The 24,205-nt window shown below is 43.0% G+C and overlaps 1 protein-coding gene across 2 annotated transcripts in view; it reads right to left on the bottom strand.

Moving 5' to 3' along the window:
* Positions 1–24,205, bottom strand: part of Rcd-1 (Required for cell differentiation 1) — a 31,411-nt gene that overhangs the window by 6,248 nt on the left and 958 nt on the right. For both annotated transcript variants that reach the window (XM_065450456.1, XM_065450454.1), the window contains 4 exons: positions 19,171–19,291; positions 17,150–17,237; positions 12,811–12,917; positions 1,127–1,222 (listed from right to left, as the gene is read on the bottom strand). In XM_065450456.1, coding sequence (XP_065306528.1) covers positions 1,127–1,222; positions 12,811–12,917; positions 17,150–17,237; positions 19,171–19,291 — 412 coding nt within the window. The remainder of the gene's footprint in view (positions 1–1,126; positions 1,223–12,810; positions 12,918–17,149; positions 17,238–19,170; positions 19,292–24,205) is intronic.

Here is a 24,205-nt window from a genome sequence, read left to right as displayed (position 1 = left end):
CCAAACTGAGTTTGTGCGACAGAGCGTCAACTGGCAGTGTCACACAGTCAAGGGCATCAAGATCACATGTTTGATATGCATCAGCTTCATGTCGATGCATCACGTGCTGTGCGATGGGTGGTCGTGGCATACACCAGCGGTTTCGACCAACCGGATCACCGTCACTATCAAGCAATGGTAACTTGCATGCTCGGGCAGTGTGGTGAGAACTGGTGATTGGCAGCAGTTTCTGATGGAACTAACCCATGATTTAAACTTCATGGATGCCTTTTTATGTGTCAAATTAAACAGTTTTCGACTTCCTGCACATAAATAAAATTTTCAGGCTTGGTACTCCATGAAAATTTCCTTGAGGCAGCATGACACAAGAAGAAGTGTGCATTTTGGCGAGAGCCCTATAGACCTACGACAAGAAAATGAGACCGCTTCAATGTAGTGGAAATTTCTCTGAAGCAGCGATCATTGTAGCAAGGTTCAACTATATGCAATCATTCATTCACTCACTCGCTTATTCTGCATTCACCCTTTATAGATATAGAAAATCTCTTCAAATACTCTCTTGGTGTGTGTGCTTGAATTACAAAACCCTGAATACTCTAACACTCCAACATTTAAAACCTGTTATGGTCAGCAGCTGTACTGCGAGTTGACATTTACCACCAATCAGAACATTACACAACAGTGACTGTTCCACACGTGTTCATATAAGTATGTGACCCAAGACACGGCACGGAGACTGTAGAGAGGCCCTATGAAGGGTTGTTTGGAGCAAGGTACACGGCAGGTAGCAATATGCAAGCTCAACATGAATGAGGGTACTACTATGATTGGACAGCGCACTTACTTCACGCACAAGCTAACAGGGGGAATGATGTTCTTTGCTAATTCGGCTTTTCAGCTCTGAGATTTCTTCGCAATATCTCCCAACAGCTTCACCGTGTCCTTGGATTATCTTGTTTCGTCACTGCAATGCATTTATTACCCTGTGCACCGCGTGTGGCATTTGCCATACTCAGCCATGCTGCAGTCACAACATATGCTTGGCTAGATAACTTCAGTTTAATTTTACAATTCAAGCTGCCTCGGGCTTCAAAGGGATTCTGTGAACATGTATCGGAAGCCTTACCGTCTTGGAGAGCTCACTGCCAGACTCCATGATCCGTAGGCAGAGCGGAATAATCTCTGTCGACAGGAGGAAGTTGATCACCTCTTGCTCATCAGTCTGATCAGAAAAAGCACAAGCAATTGCATGAGAAAGATCAGAACAAGCAAACACTTTTGACCACTCTGCACCAAATCCAAACAAGAACAGAGCAACACATATGGTTTCACATCCCCAAACTGAGGCTTCAACAGCTGCAAGTAAACCATAAGTGGCAGAGTCCAGACGGTGACCACTAAGGCTGGAAAACAGCACAAGCTGCCAACGTATTGAGACTTCAAAACATGCCAAGGAGCATGAAATGGTGAAGACAAAAGTCAGCACTACTCAACAACTCTTGTAATGGTAAACATCATCCCTCTTAACACTTCCTGCTGAGTGAAGGCTTTCCAACTACTCTTCCTGCTTGTCCTGCACTAACCACAATGTAATCGCAGCTGCTGGTTTGCTGAATCCTTGTCCCACTCACAAAAGTTCTAGACGTTTTCCATCCCTCAACTTCACCTTAATTTCAACACTATTTTTACATTGAGATGGTTATTTTGCTTAAACACTGCTTGTCGGCAATTATTGAAAGGACTAGTTTTAGAAACATCCCTACACTGAGCCATTGAGAGCATGCCGAGAGCGCCGGACTGCAAAACTATAGCTCACGAATCACCGCGGGGCTTTTGTGAAAAGCAGCAACTATTTTTGTCATGGGAAGAGAGAGTTTAATGGAAGCTGAAGATGGACAGCTCCGCCACATGCAGGGCCTGCTGTTTCAGATGGAACCGAGTTGAGGCAAAGCGCTGCATAACGGTGCAGCTACAAACAGCTGCAAGTGTCCAGCTTTGAACACTCCATGTTGGAGCCACAAACTGCCGGTTCTTGCTGGAGACATGAACCATCTTTTGCCGCTATGTAAACTTAAATGCTTCATTCTGGTGTTTTGCTGCAGTTACATTTTTACTGCCATTGTTGAAAGGACAAATGTGGCGAGAGAGACTTTACTGAAACTTCACCCAAGTTACTTGCAAGACTCGCTCAAAGCATTTGGACTCTCATAGTATGCCTTATCATTCTACCTTTCCTTCTTTTTTTTTTTTCACCAAGTAACACTCTAGCTATTTCAGAGTGCAGTGCATTACAATGCTGGACACTTGCAAGCATCTGGTATATCAGACAACACTATTGTAGAGCAAAACAGTTTCCTAAAAGCTTTTTCTTCAACTACAGTTCACAGTTAATGTCATGACACGTGCACCAGCAGGGCTTTCGATTACACCAAACAATTCAAGTGACCATGAAACTAATTAAATGTGCTTTTGTTTTAATTTTTTGTTTCTTTTTCCCATGAAACTTGAACTGGAGAACTCTCATGCTCTCAAACCTTCATTAACTGTTCTACACAGAGGAATAAGCACAAGGTAGGTGCGAATTGCCTTTCAAGGACATGCGTGAAACTGAACACTTTTATTCCGTCGAAAAGTGAAGAAAAAGAGAAACGTAGCTACAATAAATACAGTGGCACAAAAAAACAATGTTTTTTTAAGTTAACATAGAAGAAGATGTTTCAAACGCGATAAGAGCTGGCAGTCTGTGTTCCGAATACCGGGTGCTCAGAACGGGCACCTGTCAGGTACTTGGTAGCACTGTTGCATATGAACAGCATTAGCCTTTCCAGCATAGCTAGTGGATTGGGCACCTCGTCTCCCTTATACAAGAGCCTGTACCGTTGGAAGCCACTCTCTTCATCGTCGGTGATCAAGTCGTAGCCAGTCAACTGCAAAGTACCTGGCACTTCAGTTGCAGTCGCTGCGAGCCAGTATATGTTTTCACATGCTCTACACAACACTAGACACTGTGCTCATACCTCCAGTTGATAAAAAATAAAACGCATCTGGAGAAGAAAGTTAACACGTCAAAGCCAATATCGCTTTATGGGTTCTGGAAGTACGAGTCTTTGCATCATCTATTCGCCCTGCAGTAGGAAACTTAAGGACTTGTGTCTAGAAGAGTTACAGAAGCATCACTCTCCCTGCCCTTGTGGCCCTCGTCCACTGCCTTGCTTAGCATAGCAGCCTATGTCAGTAAGACTTACAACATGAAGCTCTACCACTTCTATATAACAGAAGCAGGCAATCTTATCAACCACATACATACTTTCTACTGCAGAAACACCATGTTTGGTAGGGACATTTTTATTTGTTCCACCTTAATCCAACACTTCAAGTATTTAGAAGCGAAAGTTGCAGAAAATACAGCGCGGTATTTGTTCAGTAAAATTTGCTTCAGTTTATAACAGATGCAAAAATGTTTCACTTGTAATGCCCACTTTTCTACAAACATCTCGCGAGAAGTAATGCGATAAGTGCTCTACATGCAGGGTAAGCCCAATGGCAACTGTATATATTTATTTGTCAATTTTTCGGGTTATCCGACATTCTTAACAAGAAATATGTGGATTGATCACATAAAAAGATTGTTATCTTTTTCTTTTCCTTTGTAAATAAAGCAAGCGTGCCAAAAGTTCATAATTGCGAGGCTCGCAGTATACTCGCAGTACATTGCGAGGCTCGCAATATACTCGCAGTATATTTCATACATTGCAGGTAACGCTGCAGTAGCTATGCAACTGGTGCGGCCATAGAAATCTCACTGCACATGTTTTGCAAATCAGTTCTTGATCTGCAACGTTTGCTACAAAATAACCACTTAAAATACTACAATTGCAACTTCTGGATGTCGCTTTATGACATATAATATATTAGTGCAGTTGCATGTTAATAAGGCGAGGGGGGACTCTCAGTCTCTCTGAAACAGAAAAAAATATTACAGAAATCCATGTCAGGAGCCGGAATATAATGCGAGACCGAGGCTGAAAGTATCGAAAGAAACTCGTTAGATTCATGCAAATATGGTACTTCTGCATTTTTGCACATCCAGTAGGCAGTTTACAATATATGTCTTGGTCGCAAGTGCAAGTGATGCACTGTGGCAGACAGTCGCAGAAATGCCACCCTGCTGGTTTGGTGTCGGATAGGTTCAGACCTTCAACGCCTTACAAGAACGTCATATTTTGCGACGTAGAAGTAAGAGACTTAATTTGACATATAACTACGTGGCACACACCTATTATCTTTCTTTAATATGCGACACTCAATTTTATGCTTAATTTTTTTGGTTACAGATGCATGTAGCAACAGAGGTCTAGCCCTTAGTGTTGCCTGCTATGTGTGAAAGAGTATAGGGTTCAGCATTTTGTAGTTTGCGTACAACAAACAAGAACTTCATAATATTCTTGCACGAATTTGGTTTTAAGCAAAAATGGTAAATGAACGCATGTTCACTCCATGTAAGAAGTTCCACGAGGTCAAGTTCATGCCTGTGCCTGCAGCCCAAGCACTTTCTACAGAACTTTATATTTTTTTATTTGCGCACGTTTCACGTGTTGCTGCGACGCAAATATTTAGTGGAGAGGGAAGGGGATACGCAGAGGTGCATCGGGGCAGCCATGGCGTGGGTTCTTGTCTGTGTTGCAGCCTCTGTGGGCATCAGCAAACTGGGCAGGTTTGCCGATGGCAATGCAGAATCCTATCTACCTTGCCACTTCTTTCTATAGTATTCTTTGGAGCTTTGTACCTGCAGGATAATGTTACAAATGATGACCCATTTTATTTGTGCTCGAATATCAAGTTCACTCTAATTCCTGCATAGTCGCATCACCATATGGCATTGTGTCCTTGCTAAGCTGCTGCTTAAAATCTTTGCTATTCTGTGCGTTGAATGTAACAACTAGTTTGATGATGAAATGTGCTATATGACTGCAGATCCTCTTCAACAAAACTGGTGAACCATATGTTCAGAAACAAATATCAGGCAACCCCAAAGTTAAAATAATCCACTGAAATTGAAGCCAGTGGATGTTTATGTAATGAATTATATTCGTGGGGAAAAAAGTTAATTTTCAGGTGGAAATAACAACTAAGAAGTATACATACCCACAAATGAAGAACCATAATTATAATGTATGCACCAAGCCTTGAAACGTTGCACTACAGCCGACCATTATATGTATACAGCAAAAGGGCCTATTTTATTCTGAACAAAAGAGGCTACAAGCCCACAAAAGGCTACTCCCCAGGATATGAAAAACTATGGCCATGCTGACACCACTCACTAAAGTAATTATCATAATTTGGAAGAGTCTACAAGTCTGTTTCATGAGTCGCTGACATATTGTGTTGCATGTGTTCCCCTTTCATCGCACTCTCTCAGAGTTCCGTTTTCGACAGGTAAGTGGGCGATCTCATGCTAATTCGGTTGAACAGTACGACCGTTTAGTACATACTTTTTCCGAGCTCCGGCCAACGAGGTTTCACTGTACACTGACCAAGCCAAGGTTGCTGGCCAAGCGGACTGTGCATGCCGACAGTCTACACTGGCAGCTCACACTCACTGCCTATGTCTATGCACTTTCTTTTCAAGTTGTGGTCTATGACCTTGTGTGCATTCAGCTTTTTCTTGAGAGACAAAGACTCGTGCTTCATCGAAGCCATCCTCGCAGCTGTCAAACAGACCAATGCAAGTGTTGCAAGTGCAATGAATTAGCAAGCAGTTTGTGTGCCCGCGAAATTTTTGGCCGAGCACGATGCACGAGGGTAGCACACAGCTTATCCAGCCAATGCAACCTATTGAATCTGTGCAGTACACTTCTAACGCCACTATGCCTATCTGTCAAGCAGATAAATCAATGTGCTTATCGCAATAGGGTTGGCGGCAATAGCTGTGAATACGGCAGACTTGTATGTAATGAGTTATACATAACTGATTACTTATACAGTTAATCCTGGGTGTAACGAACCTCTATGTAACGAATTCCTGGATTTAACGAAGTTTCTGAATTTCCAAACGCTGCCCCCATTGAAGCCCATGTATTTTCGACCTCGATGCAACAAACGCGTTGCGGCGGTTAACCTTGATGTAACAAACTCGCAAAGTTGATCAGTCATTACTTTTTGCACTTTTAAGGAAAATTCGGCCAAAGAAATGCACTAGATTAGTGAATATTAGTAATGTAAGGAGCCAGCAGCTACGCAAACACCCGAGATCACCGCGACCGAGCAAAGTTAGCAATGATGATGATTGTGGTGTCTAGTGCCACTCCATGCCTAATGTAGCAGCCTTTTCAAGCTTTGCTTGTCTAGCGTGACACCAGGTGGCATTTGTAATGGCAGTTGAGTTATTTTGCAGAATCCGTTTTTGTATGGATTTGAGGACAAGCATTCTTATTTTGCGATTTTCATTTGTTTCAACGGCTTAGACATACTGAGTAAGAATTCACTTTCAAAGCAACGCTGATGGCTGGTTCTTTCATTGCCAGGGTTGGGGAAGGGAGAGGGGCGATTACGAACAACGTGTTGCATTCACCATTTTGCGTGTTGTCCTGCGTCTGTACGTGTGCGTGTGTCAACTGTGCTCTGGTGCTGGTTCGTTCGACTTGTTTTGGAAGTGCTAGGCCTGCCTGTCAGCGTATAGTCGTGCGTCTCCGCTTGTAACTGTGTCGTCAGTTGGTTGCAACAAGTTCTACTGCTAGAAAACAAGAAGTTCTGTTTTTTGAAGACAAACTCAAAATTTTAAATGCAATCTCCACGGGCGAGAAGGACATGGCCGCCTGTTTCAGCATTCCAGCGAGCACACTATCAACGATTTTGAGTGCGGAACAAAGCATCAGAAACGCAGTGGAGTCGGGAACAAACTCGAAGAAAAAGAAGACTGAGGCTGCCCCCATACGCTGATGTGGACAAGGCAGTGTTCACGTAGTTTTTGGACACGCGAGCTAGAAATGTGCCCATCAGTGGTGCGATTTTAGAACAGAAGGCAAAGGATTTTGCGTTTATCTTGGGCCATGACGATCTCAAGGAAAGCAACGGGTGGCTGCAGGGATTCAAGAGCTGGCATGGTGCCGTCGGAAGAGTAATCAGCGACGAATCTGCCTCCGCAGACATTGATGCTGCGGCTTCGTGGGTGGCAGACAAGCTGCCTGAAATTCCAAGTTGCTTCGAGGCGGCTGAGATCTACATTGCCGACGAGACGGCCCTATTTTATCGAATGCTTCCAGGCCACATGCTAGCGTTAAAAGGCAATGACTGCCACGGCGAATAGCACAGCAAGCTCCACATAACGATTATGCTGTGCGCCAACCTCGACGGCACAGACAAGAGAGTCTCGCATGTTGTCGGCAAAAGTGCCCATCCCAGGTGTTTTAAGGGAACGAAGCGTATGCCCGTGCAGTATATGGCGAATTCCAAAGCACGGATGACTCGGCCAATATTTTCTGAGTGGTTTAAAGGAATTTAACCAGGACATCAAGCGACAAGGCCGTCAAGTTTGCCTACTGCTGGACAATTGCTCGGAGCACTACGTCAAAGGCCTGCAGCTGTCGTACATCGAACTGCATTACTTCCCGGCCAACTGCACGTCCCTAATACGACCCCTGGACAAAGGGGTCATTAACAGTTTTAAATGCTGTTACCGGCGCCAACTAATCCTGAAGATACTTCTTGACATCCGTCTGGACAGGGAGATGAAGATTGACATTTATCAAACAGTCGAGATGCTTGCTCCCTCCTGGCAAGAGGTCAGGGCAGAAGTTATCGTGAATTGCATATTAAAGGCCGGAATAGCCAAAAACGCACAGGCTAGTGCCGACGAGGAGGAGGAGGAAGACCTTTCTATTCCGTCCGATGTGGTCAAAGCATGAAACGAACTACGCACTAACAGTGGTGTACCCGACGACGTTGAACTGAGCGACTTTTTGTTTGCTGACAATGCCGCCGTGGCTACAGAAGAAATGACTGATGCAGCAGCAGCTGAAAGCGTGCAAAATCCCGATGGCGGTGATGATGGTGCCTGCGAGGCAGATCCGTGTGACGTGCCTACTGCAAAGGAGGTGAATGAAGGCAATGGACATTTTGCGCTGTTTCGTCGGCTCGTGCGACGATGAAGGAGCTTTACACAGTTTAGCTTCCTTGGAGCGGTGTGTTCTGCCTTCACTCGTACCAAAAAGGCAAGCGGAAATTACACAGTTTTCTGCTGTAAAATAAATGCCTGAAGGGCGAGTTCACCTTCACGGATATCTTGAGCCATTTGGTTTCGTTTCTGCATCATTCGTACGAGCCTTCACGCGAAAACTGCACGTAACGAAAAATTGTGAGCTTTTGTCAACTTCATTATATCCAGGTTTAACCGTAATCACATTTTTGGTAGTTTAGTAAATTACTTTGAAATGTTTGTAATTCAATTACTTTATGTACCCAAGTATTGTATTGACTTGCATAATGATCGCACTCATGTAATGATCGCACCCTGAATTTGCCGCGGCGATATGTCGTGTGCCACACTTACCATGATCACACTTACCATCTGTCGAATGCTACGCAAACGACTCTTCAAGACAAACCAAGCAATCTTCTGCACGCACCAAAAATTCTCAAGCAGATGCCCCATTCCATTCCTTTCATCACTTTCTACACTTCCATGAAAAAAGAAAAGCTACAACCAAACTTACCTTGGCTTTATTATTTGTAGGCTTTATAATGGTTGTGGTCAACAACAACAACAACAACAAACAACAAAAAAGGCGGCTTTCAACACCTCTTGTCTGCACTCATGGGCACGCAACAAATCACAAACGGAAACGATAGTAGCCACGTTTGCACCGATACGTTAGAAGTGTACCCTATTCATACACCAACGCTTGTAACACAGCTAAGATATTTGCCCACTCTAGCAGAAACGTGCTGTATTAGGATAGTAGCGAAGACAAATGCCGCAATTCTCGCAGCATGCCCGCCACATTTCTATATCACTGGCAGCTAAGCACGCCCATCTCTATTTCTTTCCCCAAAAAGTGGACATGGCTAAGTTATTACCACAGAATTGCCGATATTAACTATATTATTCATTACCAATACGGAAGCAACTGTTTCAATGCAGATAATGTACTCACGAGAGGAAAAAAATCGCGTTCAGCTTGCTCCGCCAGCCGCCATTTTTGTTTTGGCGTCCCGCATACAGCAGCATCTGCCTGTTTGTTGACATGTCATTCCACAGCAAATGTGGCATGAAACAAATTTTTTTTTTCTTTTTGCGGGAACATTAACTCGAGTAACGATTGCATTTCTGAATTTGCGTCAACTTTTTTTTACAAGACAGTGCGATCATTATGCGAGTAAATACGGTATATGCAACCAGTTAGTACTTTATTGATGAGAGAAGGTGCAACAGGCCACACAGCTTTGAGAAACTGAATTTGATGGGAACTACAGAAAGCACGAGATCTTGCCATGCAGTAGCCTTGCGGATGCGTATGTTCTTGTGAACGCGTACCTTAGCACTGCACCAGCTATTGGCTGATTGAACCGGTGCTGGCACCGTGTCGCAATGGAACAAAAACAAAAAAAACTAAAAGAAACAAAATATTTTGGACTGGAACGAAAACATAACAGAAACGTTATTCATTATTTGTGTCAGAGTGAAACCGCAATATTTTTTCGTGGTTTTCGGTTCAAGGGGAAAGTTGGCAATCCGAAACAACTGGTGTCAGGCAACGTCAGCATTAGTACACACTTCAGCATTAGCGCGTTATCTCAGGTAGGGATAGTGCAAGTGATAGCCAGTCGAGCACTTCACTAATTTAAGCCTGCTCCTCAGTGCACTAGCAGGTTGGCACTGTAGCAAAACCCAAAGCTTGCGCACTGAAGAGCTTATTTTTTTGTTTCCTACGTAACAATGCTTTGTTGATAAAGTTTTATTGTTCGTTTAAGTTTGTTTTATCCAAACAGCGGTCTCGCACTTTGGCAAGTACAGTCGATGGACACGCTGCTTCCGAGACCATGCTCAGTGCTTTGACTCAAGGCACTGAGCATCTGAGGATTCAAAATTCATCTATTGAGAAATATAAATACTAGTATGTGTTCTTATCGCTACTTTGGTTTGAAAATTTTTGTATGCAAACAAAACTGTTATGAACCATTACAGATTCTGTCTTTTTCTCCCCCCCCCCCTCCAGAGCAGAACCGTAACAAAACTTGTTTCAGTGGAATGAAACTAAATGTGGAATGAAAACCATTTTGTTCCTACACCCTGCTTGCTGGTACGTCTACATAGCAACAGCCATTTAGGACGATAAGGCCGAGAAATCGCTTACGGACAACTTTTTCAGCTGTTCACTGACCGAACTTAGAGTGCCTTCTCAAAATCTTACAACAATGATGTGCTCCGCTCATAAAGGACCCAGATGCTGAGTAACGACAATCTTGAGCACAAGAGCTCTGTACATTACAACACTGTCCTAACCCCCAGTGCACACACTGAGCAAATTTTCAGTGTTGCTGCTGATGTCCTCACAACAAAGACAAGGCAAGATGACCAACAAGACTTTTGAAAAGCAATTTTTAGTGAAAGTAACAATGTGCGATGGGCTGCACAGGGTGCACACAAAGTGCCAGGCCAGCTCATTCTATTTACTGCATTTGTGCACTGTTCAAAAGGTTTGTAGGAAAGTAACTTAAAAGCAAACGATTACTTTTTGAATGAACTCTACGCAGTTACTTATTTTCTGCAAGTTCTGGAATGTGGCATGCATGACCGACAAGATTTGCTGGCACTGCAGTGGGAAACCGAGTGCACAATGGTGTTATCGCATGACACGGGCAGGCAAGTACTGCAGGGAAGTTGCGCCAGTCATAACTATTGTTCTCAACCACGCGTGCCTCGTGCCTTGCCTTGTTTACATTGGATGTAGAGGCTGGAAAACGTATTTATAGGATTGCAGTTTGGCGATGTAATGAACATTGGTGCCAAAAGATAGTGTTCACTGAGAATGTATCAACTGGTAAAAAGGAAGCTTAAGTGTATAGGGTCATTTTGTGTGTTCTCAATTGCAAACAACTGGCGTCGGGAAATTGTACCAAATGGAATTTTATCAACGAGGTCCTACTGCACTGCATCAAGGTATGCAAGAGTCAGACCATGGCCAGAAGGACGTAGCGTCTGTAGTGAATCACACTGCAGTTCTTTAAAAGGATGCTTTACACTTTTGGCGACACTCATAAATTTAACCAAATTTCGTTCGCGGAAATGAGACAAACAGCCAAGCATTGTGGTGAAAAGGGCCGTGGCCAGTCGAGAAATGATTAAAAAGAAAAATGTAATGTGTCTAGCTTGGCTGTTCGACAATTGAGTTAGAGATTCACTGATGCCACTGACATACTTTATGGACCTTAGTACCCTCACTATCCTGCCACTGCAACACAGTCGTGCACCTTACATATCTGCTCTTATTTTACCTTACAACATGAGTATGCGTTAGGATGCACTTGGCATCGGGGTTGCCAGATTTGGCTACTTTGTGCCAAAGTGGCTACTTTTTGAGGCTGTTGGTGGGAAAAAATTTGCCTTGGCAACTGGGCTACCTTATTGCCTACTTTGGAATAGCTGGGCTGTTGTGAAAATTGAATAGAAATACGTGTAGCTCATATTATGCGGGAACTTCAGTAAATATTTAGGCCAGCATACGACCACAGCACTTCAACTCTTTTCAAGCCGGTCCATCATCATCGTCAATCCAATGCGAGTGCTTTCATTTCACGCAATGCATTTCGCAGCAGTGACGTTGCAGCATGTGCCATCTTCACATAGACATTCCACGTCAAGCCTACCGCACATTGTTGCGCCACAGATTGTAGAACCTAACTGGTAGCACATCAAACGCTTCATGGGTAAGCATGCTTGCTTTGGGTGGTTATTCCACAACCAATAGTTAGAAACAGAATGACCTAGTCTCAATTCTAAGGATAATGTTTGGACCACTGAGGAGTTTGAACAGCTCCAGCTTTGATATCCCTCCAGAAACAATTTTCGAAACAAACTCAACACATCTACACCTGAACTGCAGCTGCGATTCTGATTGTGTGATAATTTTCTAGTGTGTCGTTAATATTCTAGTCATATAACATGCTATTCAAAGTGGCGTTAGGTTTAGTCATCTACATAAGTTCCATAATGTTCTTTGTATGTTCCATATTTACTAAAAGCAGCTTTAAGCATTGGCTGGGGCAATGTCTTTAGAGCAACACAATAAAAGCAAATGCAACATTTTTTTTTCCATAATGTGGCTACCTTTTTGGCTACTTTGAGATTTCGTGGCTATTTTTCACATTTTGGAGCTGGCAACCCTGCTTGTAACGTTAAGCACCACCAACAAATCCGGCGGCATATCTCTCGGTGCTCGTGTCATCGTGAACAGATGAAACAGTGATGATGCAATGATGCATACTGTTGCTTCTGGCTTAGTTTCAGTGTGCTTTGGTTTCAGGTGAACATTAGCACTACTTTTTCATGGCTTGTGCACCGTCATCGCCACATTTTTGATGCATGGCCAAGTGCATTCAAATCTGGGGCCACCAGATACCACCAAGCAATGCATACTGGGATCGGAGCATTTACTGGGACTGGATGAGGGGTGCAACCTATCCAATGGTATTCTTAAATAGCAAGAGTTGCAATAACTACCTTTTATTGTATTAGCCACATCGATGGAAGAATTCTCAAATGGCAATCCTGCACTTTCTTTTGCTCACTTGCTTTAACGGGGGGCTTACCTTGACTAAAGCGCCAATCACACCTAGGCTTGTCAGACGTAAATATTCAAATGGCCTCGTCTTGCTGACAGTGTGGAGGAAAGGGTACAGGAACAATGGGATGTTTGCTGCAAGAAGAAACAAATTCCATCGCAACATGCGAAAAAAACACAGAAAATGCACTCTCGAGTTCAAATAAATACAGCCAAGAATTATTTTGATGACTCCAGCTTTCTAATGTGACATTGTATGCACATTTTGCACGCAATTCCACACTTCTACATTAGAACAGTCACAGCATTCAATGCTGGTAACAATGGAAGATTTTAAAATGTGCTAATGCTTTCCAACTGTAGAGTTAATTGCTGCTTCACACAGTTAATTATTTTCGATTAAGATTTAGCAGGTGCCATGTTCTGTAACGTAGAATGGGCATATCAGAGCTAAGTGGAACAGCATGCTTATGTGCAACTTCCTTGATGAAAAAAAAAAGGGGGGGGGGGGGGGTGCAGATGGCAGTTCACAGCTTTTTAACGGGCCTGCACGAAATTGTGAATACAATCGAATCGCATTTTATCTAGGTCGTCTTTGCTCAAGAAGCTGATCACTTCATCTTCAATATCATTGAATTCATCACTGAAGTAAGCTTTCCTATTTTGTGACAAAGCCAATATGGCTAGCTGTAGCTGCCAGGAGTGCTATCTTTTTTAAGAGCTCAGCACACACTAACTTTCTCCCCACAATAATCTTGTTCCTGTTTATATTACCCCATGCAATGTGTGCTGGTACCTGCCAGAATTATGGCGAAACACTTGGAAAAAATCAGCTCATCCAAAGCGTTGCATGAAATCAAAAGTGCTGACGAGTTGGCAGATTTTTATAAAGAGCATTTGTACAAATCCAGATTGTCTATGGCACAGAAGAGGTTGAACCATAGAGTTTCTCACTATATGACCTAGAGGTAAATCTGGCGCTGCTGCACTGTGGTGTGCATGGGAATGCCGGTATACTATTGCAACTTCGGATTGGCGTCGTTCTCGGAGAGCCAGGCAAGCCCCGTTCCGTCTGTCACAATGATCCATTTCCTACTGAAACAGCACGTAAAAAGCTGTTTTAGCTTTATTATTACACAAAAACATGTTTTGTTGAACTATGAAAACTTGTTATTGCATGTACAATTATATGATACGTAAAAAGTCTCAGCGGACCACTAAAGTTGGAGGACAGAGGACAAGATTCGCGCTCACTTTGAAACAGTTTGTCGTCTGTTCTTGCTTTTCTTCACTTGGTCATGCAATGTAGGCGAGTAAAGATGCAATATGCATGAATGGAAACATTTTATGAAGATTTTACTTTAAGAACGCATTATTTGTGCAGCCATATCCACGTTTTAGACGAAGCCTTTTACAACACCAGCCAACACAAGCCTCGCAGACACATATACCGTCATTCCCATGACGGCACGGCGCCCCTTAAGAAACTCCCATAGACGGTGGCGCCAGATTTCCCTCTAGGTGTTAGTGAGAAACTCTATGGGTTGAACATAACAGCTTATTAACTACTAGAGGAACTGGCAAACAAAGCACTCGTCTCTTAGGTCACTGTACCCACATGAGGCACCTCTTTAACAATGAATGGCTCAGTGAATGTCCGTCATGCACCCACAAAATTTCCCTCGCAATCAGGTGAAAGGCCCCACCCAGATACAACACATGATGGACTCATCTTTGTTGCTTCGTTACAAAGAAGAAAAATAGTTGCTAAGCAAGTTTTCAACAACCATCCAGATTGCCAACATCCAAGACATCGTGGCGATATTGCATGTTAGTATATATGCTAGAGCTTTCCGACCACTTCCATTGGTGTACCATATGAACCAGAATGTAGGCCGACTTTTCTTTTTTCCCAATATTAAAGTCCCCCATCATGTTATACACCAGTCTTTGGCATATTTTCAATCATCTTACAGCATGGGACAGCATCATCTATGGGACAGCAAAGAAAAGGGATGCATTGCTCTTTTCGTTGTTTTCACTACAAACACGCAAACTTTGAAAACTCTATGCAAGCATGGTTTACTAGTGTACCTTAAAAGGTCACTACTGCCTCAGGGAGCAAGAAAAGTGGATCTCTGCTCCGATATAGTGTTGAATTTGAAAACAATGCGATAAAATATATGGGAGTGAACTAGAGTATGACAGCACTGCCCAGTTTTATGGTTTCCGAAAATGAAGTGAAACGGTGCAACAGGTGGCTTTCCTCCAGGAACTTCATTCTCCAGATGCTATGCTGTTTGTGCAGAACGTGAAAGCACTGTAGTGTAACAGTAGACTTCCATTAATCCAGCCTGCACCCATACATTTTTACCATCCTAAACGTTCGTTATTTCAATCCTAAAATTGGCCTCATTCAAGCCTGCCTGGTCAGCATGCACGCACCTGACCTCAATGCCGACACCAGTGGCGACTAATGGCATCGGCGTCCATCTTGGTCCCACATCATTTCCCGTCAGAAACGCCATTTTTCGGACTGCTCTAGGATGACGGTAGCTCATAATTATTACAATAGTTACAGTAGTACTTGAAACCTTAAGCTTGAACTTTACTCTAATACACATTTCATTTTCAAGAAAAATTCATCCAGAAACTGCTTGGGCATGCAATCCAATACAAAACCAAAGCCGCCTTTGCAACGACCCACTGTCAGAGCCAGTCTATCAGCATCGCCATTGCCATCACAAGATGGCGACAAAAGTTCACATATATCATGGCAACTATGATGTGCTGCTTTCAGTTTGATTACGAAAGCACATTCAACTTCCACTTAAATTCAGTTATCTTGCATATTAAGGTAGCAGCAACAAGCCACATCACGCGTTCTTGGCATTCTGGAGAATTGCACGAGTTGGAGAATGAATTAGTGAAGTGGTTAGTTGGTCTAGGCATGGTTGTAGTGATTGTAGTGGAATCATTTGATAAATGCAGAATATCAAATGCACCATGGATCGTACAGAGAATGAGATGTTTTTAACAGAGATTGATAAAGTGCTAATCCAAGAGTGATGATGATGAACCCTAAATAAATAAAAGTTTTCCATTCTGTGAAGGTAAAGTTCACTGGTTTTGTCTCTTTTCTATTGCCCCCATTGGAGGCATCCCAAGTTCTTCATGTTAAAAAATTGGGTGCATGTTCTTCTTATACTTGGTTTAGGAGCTCTAATCTAATTTGCGTGTTGCTTTTCTACTTTGAACCCATGGAAAAGTGGGTGTGCAGTCGATTTGCAGACATGTTTGAATTCTCACAAGTGTACTGTCAAATAAGTAAGCGGTATATGTCAATGTTCTTGTCTATCTCTTTTTTCGACCCGCCAGACAGTTCGACCACTTTCCTCACTCCTGTCAGGGCCAAATTAACTGAAGTAAACCATACTTCTTTGCGAGCATCGTGCACAAGTTCTCTCGGTGACGACAAATTGGATCGATCACAAGAAGATTGCATTAGCACATATAAGTGCTTCACTTCTTAATAAGCGGGAAGTTTTTCTCTTCAGTGGAGGCACTGCACTTGTATAAGCAGGTGCACTTTTAGTGCTTCGTAATCAGACTGCAGTGGAATGACTACCCATTATGACAAATGGGCACCATGAGAGACAGGCCTTGTGAACCACTGCAGTCCGCTAAACGGTGCAAGAAACCCAAAGCTGCTATTGACAGGAGACAAATCACATTAAGGACTAGGTGTGTGATCAGAACGAATGAATGGTTGGCAGTAAGCAGAGCCGGCTACAGTGATCACAGTGCCTGCAATTTCGGTGCTCAATGCTTATCGATCACTGCCCGGTAACAGCATTGTGAATTTTAGAAGTGTTGCATCACAAATGCATTTACCATCCCCCATGATAATGTGCTGAGGTACATGAAAAGTAACAAGCAGCTGTCCTTGGACGAGAAATCTGACAGTTCAAACGAGTTGCACCTGCCGTTTTCCTCTGACAGCGAGTAAGCAAACTGACCAAATAAGATGCGTTTCGTAGTTAACTCATTTGCAAAATATTTTTTCCATCATTTCTTTACCTCAGGAGAAAGGCAAAGCTTCATAATTATGGTCAACATACAAAAGTTAAAAATGGTCCTGTTCAATATTATTAAGTTTTGTTTCGTATTAGGTAGCTCTTTCCTGGACCAGCAAAACACCAAACTGGTGAAACAAAATTTTGCATCAAGAACTTCATTTTGTCAGACTGAGTAATGTCAGCTAATTCTAACATACTACTGTCATCTGCAGCAGGGGCTGTCAGCATTTGATCAGTACCTAAATTACAAGAAGCCCACCCCCAAACACCAGCCTGCACATTCCTTACCTGCAAGGAAGTAGGTGCGAGTATCTGGGTGTGAAGCCACACATTGCAACAGTGCCAGTGCATTGCAAACCCTATTGGATTGGTGTGCCTGCACGAAAGCATGAGAGAGCGCCAGTGGGAATAAGTCTTAGAATGAAAATTCCCATTACGCAGATTGAACCAACAACAACAAAAAACATTAAAACTGAAAAACTAGGTCTGTGCAATTGATTGATCAACCTCCCAATCAATCAAATAATGCAAATTGCCACAAATTATTTACCAAAAGTAAGTAGTTGTGCTCACATGAGCGAAATTAGACAAGCACCTTTACGCTTGTAGATTTTTTTTTTTTTAACCATGTTTGAAGGCACTGCATATGGGTCATTATCAAGGACAGAGGTTGCCTATGTGCAGTGCACTTCCAGCCCATAAAGGGGGGGGAATCCGAGGCCATGCGAGCACAACTTCCCCAGCGTAGCCAAGGAACACACAATGCAGCTGGTCTGACTTAATAAGCAAAAGGAACCCTCCACTACTAGAGATTTTGAGGCTTCCTTGCCCCTGCAGTTATAAGTCCGAGTGAGCTTCACATGTACACTTCGGCAATGTGTTACTGGCAGGTGATTGTCCATTCAAATATATTAAAACCTCGTTGATACTTAGTGGCTGGGGAATGTGGATCAGGTATGCATTAAGCTGGATTGCAACAACAAAACGTGCGATTTTTCCTTGCCACTGTGGCGGCCTTGCAGCAATGACGGCATCCTCAAACTAAGCAAGGTCGCAAGCCAGTTTGTCTATCAGGCCCCACTTCTCTGCGAATGCCCTTAGAACGGTCAACGCAATGTCCTAAGGCTGCCATTGTTGGCGACGTGAAATTGCCAGAAGCAACGGGAGCATGAGATACATCATGGCCATCATGTTTTAATGTCGCCATCGGTGACCAGCAGTCCACGAAATGTCCATAAACTACAATTTCACTCTCCAAGGTCTATATACGCAACATTTCGTGGGTTCCGGGCTTGTACACATCTACAAATTAAGTGAATACTATGCACTAACCATTTGGCATCCGGTAAGCGACTATGGCTTAAGAGGTCAGCCAATACATAAGTTCAATGGCGGCAGGGTAGGGGATTCATTACGACTTTATGTAAACCAGAAATACTTAGGTGGGTACGTGTTAAGGTTTGGCCGTAGAAGGTTTATCTCTTTTCTACGAAGTTTACGTGCATAAATTACCCAGTCTTGTTTATTTGTGTAGCTCACATATGTAAAGCCACACATTCTATTATTATTCACTTAAAGGTTTCCAATTAATCAGGTTCAAATTCTCAGCCGATGCCCTAACCAATGAAAAACAGTGGTGTTCACGCACTTTCCACACCCAAGAATTTTCTGCAACTAGACAAATGTGAGCACCATCACCTTGGTGGCCATACACATCAATTTGAGAAGGCTAACAACTGGCCACATTATTTACAAATTAAGGTGTAAAAACAACAGTGACAATTGTGCAAACTATTTATCTAATAAACAATACATATTTACACTGTTATGTGTGCACTGCTCTCTCCAATGTCACTTGCACAAGCTGACCAATAAATAAAGAGCAGATAAAATTAAAAATATGGACTAAACATATGGATGAAGAAAAGAGAGAATAGCGATTTATACTTGGCAAGAATACCATTGCGGTTTGTTACATGCTTACCAGGATTTGTTAACACTGTAATTTGATAAAGTGGCTACGACAACCATCAAACATGCCTCAGGCTTTTATGCTCCCCAACAAAGTTTGTTGCCAATCTGGAACCTGGGAGATCACTGCTGGACGCCTATGTAAAATGCAAAAACAACTTCTGCACTGAGATCACTGGAAACGACTGTGTACACGTTTGACAATGACGGACAAGCAAGCATCTTGCTTAAACCATGGGCACAAAAAAGAAAAGCATAACCTGGGGAGAGCCAGCTTATTCCACATTACTCCCCATTTCTTCCCTCCGCAATGAAAGAATCAAGGAACGGCTACTCACAGTGAGTGTTGGAGGGTTAATGGCAGGGTATATGTTGATGATTTCCTGCAGAAGAGCTGCAATGGTGCCAAATGAGTTCCACAGCATCGGAGCCAGGTCGGGAACAACCTCGCGCTTCTTACTGCGAGTACATTAAATTGCCTGTTAACCTGTGTGGTTGTTGAGCATAGGAAATTCAGCATGTAATACGGAAGAGTCATAACTTGCCACAAGAGTCCTGCAATAGGCTGTTATTAAGTAAAATGTTGGAGAACAGTACGAGGATGAATGGGTCAACTTAAGTAAGCAATAGCACTGTTAAGAAAACAGTGCACAGAAAATGCAACAACAGTTGTGCCATTTAAAGGGTCACTGAAACGCTTTTTATGGAAGTCAAAAGATGCATTTGAAGTTATACTATTTCAGAAATACATTGCAGCACAAAGTACTTCCTTGCATTCAGTAGAAGTAGAGTTAATAGCTATCAAAGAGAGTGATCCCCTTCGGGTGCTCCTGCTCCTTCTTCAATGCCTTGCAATGCGAAGGCTACGACACAGCGGGGCATGCCCATAATGCAGTTCATATTTTATTTTGGATCTTCATGTAGACACTACTACTACAGGTTTTTGTGCCTACGTGACCCATGAAGACTACTTGGAGCATGTGGTAGTCCTCAGTGAGTGGGCACGTCACAATGTCCTGTGATGGCTGCAGAATCTTCCCTACCCAGACAGATGCAGCTACATGAGCGCAATGTTTTCATGTGCACGACAGGACTAGAGCGTGCACTCATGCTCATGTGCTCCAGTCGGGCCATGCTGACCAGTCTGACCACCTTTGACCTGCACCAGCTTGACCGAATGATAGTAGCCACATCCAAACTCTGCATTTTGAAGCACCATCAGCTCAGTATGAAGCGAAGTTTACCCAGGTGTCCAGCCAGGAGGCCGGGAATGAGCATGGACTAGCTAGTATACGTATACGTGTGGTCCAACCTTAAGTCTTGCGTGGTGCACGGCTAGCTGAGTGCTCAAGACTAACTGAAATTGGCTAGACCCAATGACTACAGCACCGATAAGCAGTGTGGCCAATGTTGAATCCCTATGCGGGCGGCCGAGCCTGAGCAAACGATAGTCGGCTTCTTCCGGAAGCAATTCTTATTGAAATTCGAAACCCAGATTTTCACTTAGCCTGTTTAGTAAACTGCGTAAATAAGCATACACAGTACCGGTAAGAACTGCACTGACCCAAACACTCTTTTTGATTGAGGTCAGCTATCAGTCAACAGCAGCCGTCTATGAGAATCCTGCATATAAACGACATATGTAAGATGCCAACAGCTTCAAAACAGGCAAGGAGGAGGCCTTAGTTGAAAAGATTGTTTGGGAAAAACTGGACTCCCTGCTCCACTTGCGAGCTGCACGTGCCATGCACAACTGCAAAATTTGGCCGAGATTTTCGCAGTAGCATGTGCTATCCGTGGACTTATTTCACCGAGCCCCAGGGGTCGTTCCGGACCCCTTTAGAAGTCTGTGCACAGTAGCGTCATTTGGCATCATCAGCACCATTTCGTCCCTGTTTATAGCAGAACACTGCCCCTGCCCATCATAACAGAAGACGTTAAGCAGGTCATATGAACAGAGCAGAAGACATTAAGATCAACATACAAAGTTGTACACAACACATGCGTAAGTGTTGTTGCATGCACACAGCTTTTTTTTTATGTAATGTAACCATGACCAGAAAACATAATTTTAACATAGACATAGTGCAGCTGAAGCCTAAAGGTACCACAAAGTAGAAAATGCAATGAAGTGGCTTAGCCACCTATAGTCCAATTGCAGCTGAAGAGCAAAGCTTTCAGCAAAAAAATTCGACTTTCATTTTTGATTATTTCAAACTAATAAAAGCAAATCGATAAAAGGGGTTAATTACACACTAATTTCTTGCTCTTTCCTGCTTTTAAGTCAGTAATATTCCACGATTAAAAATGTGTTTTGTTATAACATCAGTTACATACCAACACATCAGAATATGTTTTATCATTCAATCTCTCGAGACAAAAGTGAGATGCTAAGGTGAAGGCCCACTACACTAGTTGCTTGTGAATCATGGCGATTTTATAGTGAACTGGGCAATTTGGGTGGTGCTGTATTCCCTGAAGCACTCATTTTCCAAGTGCCTGCATTATGTAGAACGCCATTGGACAAATTATTCACAAATGCTAAGAGCAATAAAATGTTCTTTTCCTATTCATCATGTCAAAGGCAGCACTCAAATTAGTCACACATTACAAGCCGCCAGTTGCGGAAACATTACCCAAGTCAGCTGCCACAGATGCACATTCTGTTTTGTAAATCGGAATAAATCGCCACTAAAACATGTTCGTGTCCTCAGGGCAATATGCAATGCTATAACCAACAAACTGGAGTGAAACCCAAGACCAGATAGAATTAGCAAGTTCAGGCATGGAATCATAGTTTTGTGTGCCCTCTACTGAAATGGTTGCTTTAAGTTAGATCCTAGATCCTGAGGTTGGAATGGAGCACACATGGCAGCCAGTATGTACATGGGACAAGCCACATATCAATAAAACAGGCTTTCAGCTGATGCTTTTGTCTTGTTTACTGAAAGCCTTGCCGCACCACACTTCAATGGTAGAGCCCATTCCATTACAACATAGGCTGCTGTTTTTTAGTGGGGCCCTGACAACAAATTTTTTAGCTTGAATTATGCATTGTATGTTAAACTGTCCCACATCAAGCTGGCAACATTGGAGTGCATTCAATGTAGCAGAAAATTTGTGTCCAATTATTTTTACATCATGGTTGAGGACTGGCAACGCCAACTGGTGATGAAATGAGTTGCACTTTCAGCTATGGCCCCCCTCAGAGTAACATACGCGAATCTGAAAGGTGGTCATGCTTTTGTGCATCGCAAACAATTGGAAGAACTGGAAATATGTCATTGCCCCCCATGTGTTTTGTTCTTTTGCATTTGTGCCCTGGCGGGCAGCCCGAGACAGTTTCCACAAGTGTTCTGTGGTTTGTGCTACTTTTTATTGAACATGTGACAAATCCGAGGGCACAAATCAACCACAACTCCCGCCATTGGGTATGGAGCAAGCCATCCGATGTGGTTTTGTACTGTTTTCAGAGCAGTCAACAGAGCGGCGACACAAGACATGCCGAAACGGCAGTCACTGTCGGTGGTAGGAAACCAGAGAGCACTTTCAAAATTTGAGGTAAATTGTAACCGAGAGCCCAGATTTTTTTTTTCCCGCACATATTGGCTCCTTCACTCTTAGTTACAATAACAAACTGAGCATAGTAGAGGACCGTGTCAAAGCCCCTTAAATGCACTCAACTTTCATAGTCAAGTGCGTTTATATATATATACACACTGTTAGGAATGGCCGTACGCGGTGACAACGTGCCAGCTATTTCAGCCCACTGTACGTGTTCCAATCTAACTGGATGGGGCGCACTTCAGAGAACTGCGAATAACCGGCAGCCACGTGGCGCAGGGTCAGCTCAGGAATATGCTACCCGGCGTGCCACCCGGGACGGAGCAGAGTTCTACGAAGCCCCTCTGACGTCGGCTCCGGACCTTTACACCTTTAAACCTGTGTGTATGTGTAGCACTGAAACCTGTGCAACACGTGTATGTGAGCACGTGTCGAATGATGTCGAACTATGACGTCGAGCGGAGAGGATATAAGCAGCAATTATTGACTGCTAGTGTGTGCTCGTTGTCATGCTCGAAATGTACTCGTAAGCTGTTTGCTGTATGTTAGTCTTGCGGGCTCCATATGGGAGTCACGCTAGACTGTCGAAGTATGTCTTGCCTAAGATGTAAATAATGTAAATAAATCCTGCTCTCCTAAGTCCCGACCAAGAGTCAAGCTCCTTCCTACAGCTACGACTGACAAATCTTACATCTGAATGGCAGCGGTGAGATCAGCCTACAGCTCGTAGATCATCCGACAACTCTAACAAATGGTGGCAGCGGCGAGATCGTCCGACGAATTTAATAACACACACACACACACAATGACTCATTGGTTAGCTTGTTCAAGCAACATCCATGTGATGCAGCCTGCAACAGAGCGAGATCGTACTCTACTTGCGCAAGTGAGAGAACAAGCTTGTGCTTTAGGTTTTAAAAAAAAATACAGTAGTTTTTCAGTTCTAGATTGCATACATAAAGCAAGTTTTAAGAATATTAACATCTTTCAGATATGCCGTGGTATCTGATGTAATGGGTTAATTATTTCTGCGTCAAGCATCTATTATCTCGCAATTCCTCAAAATTTTCATTTTTGTTTGGAATGTGCTTGGATAAATTGGTGAAAACAATTCATTCAGTACGACTGAAAGCGAATATGATATTTTCTACCACATAAAAACAGCTGTCAATCATAAAGACAGTTCGGATGAAATTGGAAAGCTAGATAATGAATTTAGTCAATAAGTGCCTGCCTTTTCAGCATCAATAGTGGACTCTGTGGCTATATTCTCATCCTAGCAGCTTTCAGAAGCCTTTAAATGACCAAGAAAACTAAATTCCACAACCATTCTCCGCAATACATCCCTTTACATTTACAATCCAGCAACAGAACGCAACATTCCTGCAAGCAAGGGTTGGCATTACTGCTCTTCACTGTCATTACCACGACATCCTGAAAGGGTAGTCAATACATACTGTTTTGCATATAAGCACACACAGGCTTTCAATGGATGTAAACCAGAAAAAGGATGAAGTTTCTAGCTCTACGATGAAGCTACAAAACTGATCCACAGATACGCATCTAAAAGTGTGCAGTGTGCCCTGAAATTACATAAAAGAAATTTCGCTTTTTCGCGAGACTGAGCACTTTGCACGAAACATATGGAGCAGGAATACTGCTATGAGCATGCTACATGACGGCCCAAAACGCTTCGTACCTAGAAGATACAATAAATCTAACAATATCAGATGCTTTGTCGCATAAATCATTGTGCACCTAATGTTCTTACACTCAAATAAACTTCGAAAACGAAGCAAACAAATATCA

Source organism: Dermacentor albipictus, chromosome 1, assembly GCF_038994185.2.
Source record: "Dermacentor albipictus isolate Rhodes 1998 colony chromosome 1, USDA_Dalb.pri_finalv2, whole genome shotgun sequence".
Lineage (NCBI taxonomy): Eukaryota > Metazoa > Arthropoda > Arachnida > Ixodida > Ixodidae > Dermacentor > Dermacentor albipictus.
This window is presented reverse-complemented; position numbering and strand designations above follow the sequence as displayed.